Below are 13,899 nucleotides of genomic sequence, written 5' to 3' on the forward strand. Positions count from 1 at the left end.
GTCCTGAGGAAGGAGGTGGTCTCTCCTGTCTGCTCGTAACTAATTCACCCCCGGAGCAGCGGTTCTCAACCGGTGGGTCGCGACCCCTGAAAATACATCCTGCATATCAGATATTTGCATTACGATTCATAACAGTAGCAAAATTACAGTTATGAAGCAGCAACGAAAATAATTTTATGGTTGGGGGTCACCACAACATGAGGAACTGTATTAACCGTTTGACTGCTAAGGAGCGCTATCGCGCTCTTCTTATTTAAAACAAATTTATATAAACAATTGATATTTTTTAATTTTTGTTGTTGCAAAGCAATACAAGTGAGTTTATTGTATAAAAAGTGTTTTACATTATTTCCCATACACGCGCAATTAGTGCTGCAGTTTTGGCATATGTCCGAAAAAATACGTCAGCAGCCAAACGGTTAAACAATAAAGAATTTTAAAGATAAAAATAAAAAATAAATAAAGATATGGAAGCCGCCCAAGTGACCATTAGCAGATGAGTGGATAAAAAAGCTGTGGTAACCTCTCTCTCCCCCAATTTTTTTGGGGGGAGACAACCAAAATTTTTGGTGGCCTTGTAAAAAAAAAAAAAAAAGCTGTAGTACATTTACACAATGGAATACTATGCAGCCGTAAGGAGGAAACCTTACCTTTTGCAACAGCATGGATGAACCTGGAGATTATTATGCAAGCAAAATAAGCCAGTCAGTGAAAGAGAAATACTACATACTCTTACTTTCACTGGTATGTGGAATGTAATGAATAAACAAAATAGAATCGAAGGCATGGATACATGGAGCACACTGAGGTTGGCAGGAGGACTGGTTGAAGAAGTGTGAAGTGCTTAACCAAAGATCATATATGCATAGTCAATGGACACAGACAACAGTGTGGTGGTGGCCAGAGGGAGGAGGGGTGGGGGCTGCATGGAGGTGGACAAGAGAAGGGAAATGGGGGACATCTGTAATAGCATCAACAACAAATAAGAGTAAAAGAGGGGGAAAAAAGTACACAGGAAAATTCATTTAGGTTATGTGCAAATATGCTATCTTATATAATCCTATATAATAAAAGGTTAATATGCAAATAGACTGAACGGTGGAACAACCAAACAACCAGTCACTATGATGTGCACTGACCACCAGGGCGTGTGCGTGGAACATGGCGGGTGTCAGCCACGGTGGGATGATGGAGCAGGTGAGCAGGGGTGCCAGACCAAGGCGGGGCACTGGTCGCTGTAATCGGGGCGAACCTCTGGTGGTTACTGAAAATTCTTTGTACCCATGTGCCATGGTCCCGCCCGGTGCTCGCATCCACTGCCGGTGCCAGAGCCGCCACCCGCACCCACTGCCAGCACCAGCCCCACTGACACCCGCAGCCAGTGTCTGAGCCACCGCTCTCACTCACTGCCGGTGCCATCAGCGGATGCGAGCAGCAGCTGCCATCCCCAATCGCCCCTGAGGGCTTCTCCACCTCCCTCTGCTCCTGAGGGGCGATTGGGGCAGCAGCCGCCGCTTGCATCCACTGACAGTGCCAGCCCCACTCAGCGGGTGCGAGCAGTGCCGGCACTGTCAGCGCGTGGGAGCTGGGCTGCGGACAGAGAGGGGACTGAGGGCTGTCGCAGGAGTGGCCGGGTGGGGGCACAGAGGATGGGCCAAGACCCACTCCTGTGCTCACTGCAGCCTCGCGGCCCACGTTCCTTTCAAGGTGCATGAATTTGTGCACCAGGCCCCTAGTTTTATATAAGGGATTTGAGCATCTGCCAATTTTGGTCTTGGGTGGGGTTGGGGGGTTCTTGCAGACAATCCCCCTCAGATATTAAGGGATAATTACACTGTGTCTACAACGTACCAGGCAAATTTTGTTGGGCCTGAGGATTACCAAAAGAACAGTGCCCACCCCACACTCAAGTAAATTACAGACGAGTGCAGGAAACAAACAGCTAGACAATACAATGTAATTTAATAGATATACAATAAAGATATGTACATGTACTAAGGATGCACATTTAAAAAACCTGTAACGTAATACATTCCAAGACACAGGTGATAATTAATAGAAAAAAGAAATCCACTGGGAAAAGGAAATGTGGAATGAAAAAGAAAATAGAAGAGCTCTTGAAATCTGATAGTTGCAATAAAAACTTTAGCAAGTTAAAAAAAAAAAACTTTACCAAGTTAGAAGGTAAATCAATGAAACTTCAACATAAAGTAGAGGAAAAAGATAACAGACAATAAAAAACTGATAAGATAATCAATCCAGGAGATGGAATATCCAACTATAAGGAGTTTAAAAAAAAGTGAAAGTGAAAAACGTAGACAAATTATACTAAAAGTGTTCCTAGAACCACAGTACATGAATTTCTTAATTGAAAAAAATATCACAATGATGAGAAGAACCACCCCAAGGCCCGTCACTATAAAATTTCATAATATAAGGAATGAACAAAAGACCTTAAGAGCCTTCAAATGACCAGGAATCAAAATGGCATCAAGTTTTCAACAGGAGCCCTAACTGCTTTGGCTCTGTGAATAGAGCATCGGCCTGCGGACTGAAGGGTTCTGGATTCTATTCCGGTCAAGGGTTGCGGGCTCAATCCCCTGTGGGGGACGAGCAGGAGGCTGCCAACTGATGATTCTCATCACTGATGTTTCTATCTCTCTCTCTCTGAAATCAATAAAAAATATATTTTAAAAGAATTCTCAACAGGAAACTGGAACTTGCAATGCATTTTCAGCACAGAACTAACCAAACAATTTATAAAGTACGAGGGCAAAATAAAACTATTTTTCAACATGTAAGAAGAAAATTAGGATTTCAGAGGTAGAAGAGCAAGGGACTATCATTACTTTCATCAGAAGTTACTTTACTTAAACATGCTAAAATTCTAGGTCCCATATATCCTTTCTGTTAATTTTACTGAAAAATATACTTGATCAAAAAGAGACACAGACAGTCCAGCCGGTGTGGCTCAGTGATGGAGTGCCAACCCATGAACCAAGAAGTCACTGGTTCAATTCCCCGTCAGGGCACATGCCCAGGTTAGAGGCTCAATCCCAGGTAGGGGGTGTGCAGAAAACAGCCCATCGATGTCTCTCTCTCTACCCTCCTCCCTTCCTCTCTAAAATCAATAAAAACTTTTTTTTTTTTAAAAGGAGACAGCCCTAGCCTGTTTCTCTGTGGATAGAGCAGGGGCTGGCTCGATTCTGGTCAAGGGTACATGCCCGGTTGTGGCCTCAATCCCCAGTAGGGGGCCTGCAGGAGGCGGCCAATCAATGACTCTCTCATCATTGATGTTTCTCTCTCTCTCCCCCTTTCCCTTCCTATCTGAAATCAATAAAAATATATTTTAAAAATAATAAAAAATATATATACCCTCAGGTGAAGGTTAAAAAAATATATATATAAGAGGTTGTCAGAGGTTCGAGGGAAAGATGAGAATTAACAGGCAGAGCACAAAGAATTTTTAGTGCAATGAAAATACTCTATGTATGTATGTAAGGTGGATATATGTCATTATATACATTTGTCCAAACTCATAGACTGTACAACACAAAGAGTAAACCCTAATGTACTAATGTAATCTATGGACTTTGGGTGATTATGATGTGTAAATGCAGGTTCATCAATAGACACAAATGTACTGCTCTGATGGGGGATCTTGATAATGGAGGAGGCTATGCATGTGTTGGGGCATACGGTCTATAGAAAAACTCTATACCTTCCCCTCAATTTTGCAGATTTTGTTGTGAACCTAAAACTGCTCTAAAAAAAATAGCCCTTGATTGAAAAAATAATAAATATCCCTGGCTGGTGTGGCTCACTTGGTTGGAGCATTGTCCTGTATACCAAAAGGTGGTGGGTTCGATTCCTAGTCGGGGCACACACTCCGGTTTAGGGTTCAATCCCCTACCAGAGACAACCTATCCATTTTTCTCTCTCCCATTGATGTTTCTCTCTCCATCTCTCTCCCTTCCTCTCAAATCCATTTAAAAAAAAAACAAAAATCTTTCCATTAAAAATCATAAATAATGCAAGTTCAATGCTATTTTAACCTAAGGGTGTAATAATAACTTTCAGCTTGTTTTTCAGTCAGACAATTTATGGGTTAAGATATCCACAGAGAGTAAATTCTTAAGTATTAAGTGTACTTTGAATCCCCTCTGTAACTTGTCTGGAAAAGTTTTCTTTCAGTTATGACATTTCTTGGAAGTCATTTCTTTTCCCTTCCTCAATTAAGTGTGTCTACATATAACCAAGGAACAGTCCTATGCATGATTAACTTACAAGTCTAAATGAATGAAAGATCCCCATTCTGATAAATCATCTAATTTGCCTACAATTCTGAATCCTCAACACAACTGATATTACAGAGAAATGAACCATCACTTCACAGAATGTAAAAGCAGTTGTGGTGTATTTAGCTTACATTTACCATTGTCTATGAAAATCAGCAGTCCACACAAACAAGCTCAACCCAAAATCTTTTATCACTAGAAACAGAAAAACTGTTACCTACCTTTCAGAAACCTCTTGTTTAAACTGAGTAACTTCACCAACTGATGAATCAATATCCATGAAACCAAGAAAGTCTTGATTTATATTAAGGAAAGGCTTCTCCAAACCCTTGCCTGATGTCTCATGACCCCTAGATAAAGGATCTGAATCAGTTAGCTGTATCTCTGACCCTTCACCTTCTGTGAGACGGGCCCGTTGAGCAGGAGAACTGGGAACACTATTACCTTCTTGGTCAGAGCTGTTTTTTTGCTTTCCATCTCTCTGGGGCTTACTATTCAGCCCATCATCCCGGAAGCCTTTAGCAAATGGATTGTAATCTATTTTCAGCTGAGTAATCTGTATGTTCTGATAAGCTGTTACTGCAAAGAATTCAGTCTGTGGGAAGGTAAATGTGTGGACACCAGGGCCATTTAACTTTATCACTTCAGTAGCCTTTTCTGCAGGTACCAAATGAAGCCTTGGCAGGTATCGATGCATAGAGTGCAAGATAATATGCCCTTCTTGGTCCAGTGTATTGTTGGTAAGTTTCAGTTTATAAAAAGATACTGGTTGGTGCATCCAATAATGACCTGTGGAAGGAGATTCTGGATGAATAAAAACCCTCCCCAAAACATGGGGCTCTGCCTTCCCACTGGGTTCCCACCAGCGACCATTCCACTTATAACGATGGTTATCCACAGGAGATATATCCATGACAAGGATATACTTCTTATTTGAATCTAAACCTGTTATCCAATAACGACAGTAAGGAAACATGCGTCTTCCCTGCTTGGTCAGAATCATCTCTGTGCTTCGATGATAGAATTCATTCCACATACTATTGTTATCCAAGGTGACAGTGATACCTCCCACAGTGCAATCGGCTGGAAGGCAAATCTTCCCTGTAGATTTTCCTGGGGATGACACACTGGTAGCCAAAGCACAAGCATCCCTATTAGTAACCAAAATTCCTTGATCTGTTTTGCCATTTCCTGCCTGTTTTAGGATGACAAAGAAGGTAGGTGCTGCTCCTGCCATTGTCCCACCATCTTGACTAGCCAATATAATCTGCTGTTTTTCCTCCATGATTCCAGTGGGAAACTCGTAGTAAGATAACTGTAGTCACCACATAGTCACAATGGCCTTCTCAGCCTAAAAAATAAGCAGAAAAACAAAAACCCTTTAATTAAGTGAATATTTTGTTAACATAGAGGACAAGAATAATTGTTATCCCCAAAAGATATTCCTAAATTCTACTAAAATGTTGCTTCTATCTTTATCCCTTTCCTTTCCGCTATCTCTAAAAAGAATAAAAACATTTTTTTAAGAAATAGGTAAAATGCTACCTTAACTTGATAGTACACACATTTAAAGAAACCATGACAGCCCTGGCAGCGTGGCTCAGCTGGTTGAGTGCAGTCCCACCCATGTTTGGTCCCTGGATCACTGGGTCCCAGTCTAGGTGCAAGTGGAGGCAACTGATTGATGTTTCTCTCTCACATCAATGTGTCTCTCTCCCTCTCCCTTCCTCTCTCTCTAAAATCAACAAAAACATTTAAAAAAAAAAAAAGAAAAGAAAAAAAAACCGCAAATTCCAGAAGGATTAAACATTTAAATCACAACCCATTCTTCAGCCTTTTTTAAACTCTTAAATCCTCAGAAAAGCTTGATAATAAGTATAATACAAAACCTTTGATAAATTCAACATCATATACATGTTTTATATCTGGAAAATATCATGCAAGTAAAATTGAAAAAACAAATGATTAACTGGGAAAGGCTTTTTGAAAATTATATCCTAATAACTCATTTACCTAATATAAAGAGGGTTCCTACAAGAACAAAAATCTAATAGAAAAATGGGCAAATGAGAGGAAGAGCCAATGGCTATGAAAATGTACATAGTCTTAGCATAGGAGAAATGGTAATGGAAATCATACGGAGATACTGTTTTTGACCTTATTAAACTGGCAAAAATCAAAGTTTGGTAGAGGTATTGGAAAGGGTGTCAGAAAGGGCAACATAAAATATCGAAAGTACAAATGCATACATCCCATGGAACAACAGTTCTAGGACTTTATCTTAAATATACACTCATACACTCACACACCTGTAATAAATATGTACAGATTAGCCCCTGCTTTCTACTTTTAACAGCAAAAAACTGGAGAAAAAGTCCATCAATGGAGACCAGTTAAGTAAATGGTGGTATATCCAAAGTGAAATATTCTGCAGCTACAAAGGAAAACTATATAAACTTCATGAACTCATACAAAATTACCTATAAAATATATTAAGGGCAAAAGATCCAAAAGAGTTGTTATAGATTATGTAACTCTTCTTCATAAAGTAAACCAAAAAAATAACACAAAAACTGGCCTGGTGGCTCAGTTGCTTAAAGCATCCTCCCCATACTGCAAAAGTTTGTGGGTTCAATTTCTGGCCACAGCGCATACCTAGGTTGCAGGTTCAATGCCCGGTTTGAGCATGTAAGGGAGGAAACCAATCCGTGTTTCTCTCACATCAAAGTTACCCCCTCCCCTCCCCTCCCCTCCCCTTCTCTCTATCTCCCCCCACCACCACCACCTTTCCTCTCTAAAATCAATTTAAAACAACAACAGCCCTAGCTGGTTTGGCTCACTGGATAGAGCGTCAGCCTGCGGACTGAAGGGTCCCAGGCCTTGGGTGAGGATTTAAACAAAAACACATAGCCCTAGCCAGTTTGGCTCAGTGGATAAAAGTGTCAGCCTATAGACTGAAGGGTCCTGGGTTCAATTCCTTTCAAGGGCATGTGCCCAGGTTGCGGGCTTGATCCCCAGTAGGGGGCATGCAGGAGCCAATCAAATAATTCTCTCTCATCCTTGATGTTTCTCTCTCTCTCCCTCTCCTTCCTCTCTGAAATCAATAAAAATATATTTTTAAGAAAACAGCACACAGAATATGCGTGTATTTGCTTGACATAGAATGTAAAGATAGAAAAGGAACTGGTAGTATTAGCTATATCCAGGGAAAACTGAGTGGCTGGGAAAATACATACTGACATGTTCTAAATTTTATATCTTTTGAACATACAACCCATTCCAAAAAACAGACTTAAAAAGCAAATTAGTTAATTCTTAAAAGTTATAACGAAAAACACAACAATATTGTATGGTTCCATTTATACAAAATGTCCAGAATAGGCAAATCTAGAAATAAAAAGTAAATTTGTGGTTGCCAGGAAACACGGAGAGAGGGATAATTCAGACAATTGCTAATGGGTATGGCATATCTGGGGTGGGGAGTGAAAACATTCAGGAACTAGAAACCACTTAAGTGTATCTGTTAAGATGCTGAAATGTATGCTATGTGAATCAAATCTCAATAAAAAGTTGCAAAGAAATCTCAGATTAAATTTAACTTAACTAGTGTGCTAAATTACCTAAATATTCTACAAGAAATAATTACCTCCAATTAGCCTTTGTACAAAAAAGGAAGATGCTACATCATTACTCCTATATAACTGGGTCAGTAATTTTGATTAATCAAATTCAGCCACTATGGGTGCTTCTAATTTATGTTTTGTGTTTTTAATCCTCACCCGAGGATATTTCTCCATTGATTTTTAGAGAGGGTTGGAAAGCGGAGGAGAGACAGAAAGAAATATCAATGTGAGAGAAACACATCAATTGTTTGCTTCCTGCACACCCTGACCAGGGCCCAGGCCAGGGATGAGCCTACAACCAAGGTATCTGACCTTGACTGGAATCAAACCGACACGCCCTGACCAGGGCCCAGGCCAGGGATGAGCCTACAACCAAAGTATCTGACCTTGACTGGAATCAAACCGGAAATCTTCGCTGCGTCCACTCACCCAAAGCGGCTAGGGCTGGGTGCTCCTCATTTTATTTAAAAAGTCTAATTTTACCTTTCATCAGACCTGACAAGCAATAAAAACGTCTGATTTTTATCTCTTCTTACAGGATTGGCCACATCACACCCTCCTCTTCTCCCCCCCCTCCCCCGCCAAAAAAGAACCCTCTAAAACTTAAAATATTCTCTAGCCTAAGGATAATAGACACAAGTATTTTAAAAATCAAGACTTCAGAAAGGTTAGCTATTGATTCCTATTATGGCTAAATATAGAGGTAGAAACCCACTTCCTAACACTAAAGCATAAATACCAAGAAAGGTGAAAAAAGAATCATTCCTCTGATTTAAAGCTTTTTTTTATATATATATTTTATTGATTTTTTACAGAGAGGAAGGGAGAGGGACAGAGAGTTAGAAACATCGATGAGAGAGAAACATCGATCAGCTGCCTCCTGCACACTCCCTACTGGGGATGTGCCCGCAACCAAGGTACATGCCCTTGACCAGAATCGAACCTGGGACCCTTGAGTCCGCAGGCCGACGCTCTATCCACGGAGCCAAACCAGTTAGGGCTAAAGCTTATTTTTAAAAGATAAAATTTAGGGTGACTCTTTTCAAAAGCTGCCTCAGGCTTACGACAAGTAGGTTCATTGGTTTACTAAAACTAAGAAGTTTAGGTAACACCTATCAGATATTCATAAAACTAAGTTTAAACAAAAAAGGTGACTGTAAAAAGAGTAAAGCTTAGAGAACTCACAAAAACTAATACCTCTACAATAGTATATTAACTCAAATAATGCTAACTCCTAATGCTATATTTAGTCCATATATTTCAAAGTTTTGTGAGCAATTATGCAAAAATGTTAAATGCACTTAAATATGACTATTGAAAAAGAACTATCTGAAAATATGTTTTAGCTATCCCAAACCTATGAGTATCTAAAAGGATTCAGAATGTCTTAAAAATTATCTTCTATAACATAAAAGCTTGGTTTTCAGACAATTCCAGGTAAAACAAGGACAAAGAAATTTTAAACAAGGCTTTAAAAATCACAATCTATGAAATGTCAAAAATTCAACTGACAGAAATCCAGGTTAGTGTTGCTAGATTTAGTGCACTGAATTTTATGCTTTTATATACATACATTTCAAAATTCTCCTTTCACCTAAGCAAAAAAAAAAAAATAAGTGTAAATATGTCGACCTGTCCTAGTTGAACTCTCTACACAAGAATCTAAGTTAAAATGTGAAAAAGTATACAAAAGAGAAAAAAATTAGAATTTTCAGACTTATGATGTGTATAGGGGTTTTTTTTTTAAAGAATCCTCTAGTGAAGTTATTCCATGAGTTTATCAAAATACATAAAACCAAAGACCTACTTTATGACCAAAACAATCTCTATCTCAAATTCTATTCCAAGCAATCTTTAAGCACAGATTCCACTTCACTATAATAATATGGCTATTCTTTTGGGATACTACACTGGATTTTCTAATGAAAGGATTATCAATTGGGCATATTCAGCTGTTTCAGACACACAATACCATACTAAAGGCTAAGACAACTTTTTTAAAACATATATTGTTATTAATTTCAGATAAGAAGGGAGAGATAGAAACATCAATGATGAGAGGGAAGCATTGGTTGGCTGCCTCCTGCACGCCCCCTACTGGGGGTTGAGCCTGCAACCGGGCATGTGCCCTTGACCGGAATGGAGCCTGAGACCCTTCAGTCAATAGGCCGACACTCTATCCACTGAGCCAATCCAGCTAGGGCAGGCTAAGACAACTTTAATTGCAAAAACCAATTGTACTTGAGGAAGAGCTAGGCCACTCATGAAGAAATACTCCTTCCAACAAGATTCTAAAATACTCTCATATCTAGCTCTCTAAACGCTTTTAAGGAAGACCACATATATATCTCAGGGGTCCTCAAACTTTTTAAACAAGGGGCCAGTTCACTGTCCCTCAGACCGTTGGAGGGCCGGACTATAGTTTAAAAAAAAAAACTATGAACAAATTCCTGTGCACACTGCACATATCTTATTTTGAAGTAAAAAAACAAAACGGGAACAAATACAATATTTGTATTTGCATGTGGCCCGCGGGCCGTAGTTTGAGGACCCCTGATATAACTTAACATTCAAAAATAATCTCGGGCCCTGGCTGGTTTGGCTCAGTGAACAGAGCGCCCGCCTGGAGGGTCCGGGGTTCGATTCCTGTCAAGGGCACATGCCCTGGGTTGGCTCAGTCCTGAGCAGGAGACAGCTGGTCAGTGATTCTCTCTCATCATTTATGTTTCTCTCTCTCACTCACTCTCCCTTCCTCTCTGAAATCAATAAAAACATTTTTTAAACATAATCTCAGTTCAGCTTTTCAAAAGCAAACTTTTCAAAAAAAAAAAGCAAACTTTCATCTGCATAAAGTAATTATCTGAGGAATGTTTAATCGTAGATGAGAAATATGTAAGTAACATTCTGAAAATGTCATAGGAGAGAGAGACAAACAGTAGCTTTCACAAAGAATGTTTTGAGATAAGTAATGTGGCAAGTTCCATAAATAAACTTAAAATTTCAGAGTCCCTATTCTAAATGTCTTTTCACCAATGACCCATTTTGTAGGTGTTTTAACTACTAAAGCGGTGACCCTCATACAACTTACAAAACACACTAGTTATTTTACTAGATAATTACCTAACTTAATAATTCATGTACTGAACACACAAAAAAATCAATCAAAATTCCAAACCAATACCATTACTTTTAAAACAAAAAATATTCAAATACTTATTCTGAAATGTTTCCAAGGTTGCTAAAAAATAACCATAACCTTTCATACAACAAATGCATTACTGTACTGTAGGCACTAAGATGTTAGTTTGTTCCTTAATATGATCATTCACAAGAGTATGGTTAAGGTAAATTACATTTCTGAAACTCAAATTTTAAGAGAATAGGTTGTCTCAAATTTCAGTATTTACCAATATACAATTGGCCCAGAAATTTTAAAAAGCTTAAAAATATATATTTTAACCATAAAAACAATCAGAAAATATAGCAAAGACAGTAAAATATTCAAATACCGGTTCTTAATTGTCATTAGATTAATTTTTAAAATTAAATAAATGGTACTTGTCTATTAGTCAGCACTTATTCCCAACCAGTCAATACCATGGGCATTTTCTTTTATCACCATCACCATCCTAATAAGGTAAATTTCAAAATACTATCTCTAATGCTTTAGGGTTTTACGGCACAGAATCACTTCTGCCTAAAATAGTACGCTCGATGTTCTCTCCCCAGATACCATTCGTTGGAAATATTATTCCTATGAATGGTCCCTTTAACTACAACTTGGGGTTACCAAGTTCTCAGGTCCCTAGCAATTGCATTAAGAATTTGAAGAACTTTTATGGCAGAAATGGACAGTAACCAAAGAGCTACCCTTCCTTGGAGTAGTAAGTATGGCAAGGTACCCAGGGCACTGAATTCCCTCAATTCCTAAGCATGCGTTTTCTGTTAAGTGAACCCAACCCACTCAACCATAGGATAGAAAAACAACACAACACTTCGGAGGCAAGAAACACTAATGCTGATCCCATACCCTTGGGAACAGAAAGGCTCAGGCCAGTGCCGAGGAGGTGCAGTCGCCGACGACTATTAATTGCCCACAATCACCGCTTTTCAACTGCAGAGGCCCTATCCACTGAGCCAAGAACCACGTGAAAATACGCTGCAAGGAAAGCTCTTCCGGGGAAGAGCAGTCCCGACAGATCACGTGCCATCCGCCGGAACCACAGATCACTCCGGGGGACCCAGTCACACTCTGTAACCCTGAACCCAGTACCCGTCTCTCCAAGCCAGCCCTTCCCAGCAGCCATCACGTAGCCTCCAGGCACTTCCCCTACAATCTAGCCACAACGACGTGTCCAAAATGTAAAGGCAGAGCAGGGAAAGTCTGCTAGGAACCCCGCCGCAGAAGCCTGTGGAGCTTAACAACACGCACGGGCGGCGCGCAAATTCTCTTGATCCTCGTCTGCTACGGCGACGTGAACACTGGGGGAGTGGTTTTCCCCTAAAACGATGGTACTTGAGTTACTGCCTCAATAATCCGTCCTTTTAGACCTCCTTCAGCGTTCCCTGCTAACACCCTTGCCAGGAGGAGGCATCCCCGGGGTCCCAAAGGCAAAGCAAAAACCTTCACCAACAAGTCACTACCACTTGCTACTCTCAATCCGATTTGAAAGATCCCTAACTTCATAACCTTCGCACACAGATTCCTCAACTTTGGTTACTAGTGCTTCAGAGGGGTTTATGCCCCTGACCCACCTACCACTAGGAGCAGAGTCCTATTTGACAATTTAACAGAAGCGGGAAGCCTCATGAAAAGAGAACTAGCCCAGGCTGCTCCACAGAGAGAAAAAGAAAATAAACACCTGCTCTTCCCACCTGTTTCCCCCGCCCTCATTTCTGCACTTTCGAACCACCGGTCCTTTGTTTACCAAGTCCCGACTCTTATACAGGTCACTTCCTCGCCCTCCTCTTTTATTAAATTCGCGGTCCTGCCTCAAACAATTTACTCGAAAATTACATGGTAGTAAGAGATGTGAACGGGTGTCAAAATGCCGCACACAGCTCCTTAAGAAAAGCGACGTCAGCACCGTTTACCTCGGAGTTTTGGAACCCTGAGACCTGCGCTCTAAAGTGCAAAGCGCAGCAGCAGAGCTCTCGACTTAAAGCCAAGCGCCCTAATGGAAGTCGTCACGCGGATCGTAGCATGCGGTGCGACACCCCACGCACGCGAGCGCAGGACCGCGCCAAGGGCGCTTCTCACCCCGCCCGCCTCGTGGCCGCTCTCTTTGGCGTCGATGCTCCTAGTCAGTTTGCTGCGCGACGCGGAAGTAAGACCGGGGACGCGCGCGAGGTGACATGCGCAGCCTCGCTGGGGGCATGGGGCGGGGGGCCGACCAAAGGCGCGCGCCAAAGACGGCCCAGCGCAAGGCCGGGCCCGGCCGCAGCGTGCGAAGATCGCTCAGCGGAAGGTCTCTCACGCCGCTCAAATACACAAGAGCTTCAAACTCTCAAAAAACTCCAATCGGGCCAGTACTACAGCGACACCCCCCCCTGCCCAGGCCCGAGAGTTACCGTGCGGGGCGTGGCCGGCCTCACCCGGAGTCCTTCACATCCCGCTGGGGGCGGGTTATTTTGTTCCGTTCGCACACCGTGTGTCCGCTCCAGCTGAAGAGCCTGCGCGCGCACGGGACGTCCACGTCACCGCGCAGGCGCTCCTACCCGCTCGGAGACCGCCGCGCAAGCGCAAAAGGAGGCGCAAGCAGCACCTCCCTCGCCCCTCCCCCAACACCAGGAGGCCAAATGGCCCCGTAGCAGCGACAAGACCCTTGGGACCCGCCCCTGGAGCTGAAGCCGCTGCCTTTCCGGGTTCCAACAACTGAGATCAGCCTACTGAAGCTTCCAGAATGAAGAAAGGCGAGGCAGGAGAGAGGCACCCCAATTCCCTCAGCCTCGCACACGAAGCCTTCGTGAAAACCGTG

The 13,899-nt window shown here is 41.7% G+C and overlaps 1 protein-coding gene across 1 annotated transcript in view; it reads right to left on the reverse strand.

Moving 5' to 3' along the window:
- Positions 1 to 13,674, reverse strand: part of MGA (MGA, MAX dimerization protein) — a 102,055-nt gene extending 88,381 nt beyond the window's left edge. The window contains exons 1-2 of the mRNA XM_006778155.2: positions 13,493 to 13,674; positions 4,520 to 5,649 (exon numbers count right to left, since the gene is read on the reverse strand). Coding sequence (XP_006778218.1) covers positions 4,520 to 5,583 — 1,064 coding nt within the window. The 5' untranslated portion in view covers positions 5,584 to 5,649; positions 13,493 to 13,674. The remainder of the gene's footprint in view (positions 1 to 4,519; positions 5,650 to 13,492) is intronic.
- Between the last annotated feature and the right edge of the window lie 225 nt (positions 13,675 to 13,899).

Source organism: Myotis davidii, unplaced genomic scaffold, assembly GCF_000327345.1.
Source record: "Myotis davidii unplaced genomic scaffold, ASM32734v1 scaffold46, whole genome shotgun sequence".
Taxonomy (NCBI): domain Eukaryota; kingdom Metazoa; phylum Chordata; class Mammalia; order Chiroptera; family Vespertilionidae; genus Myotis; species Myotis davidii.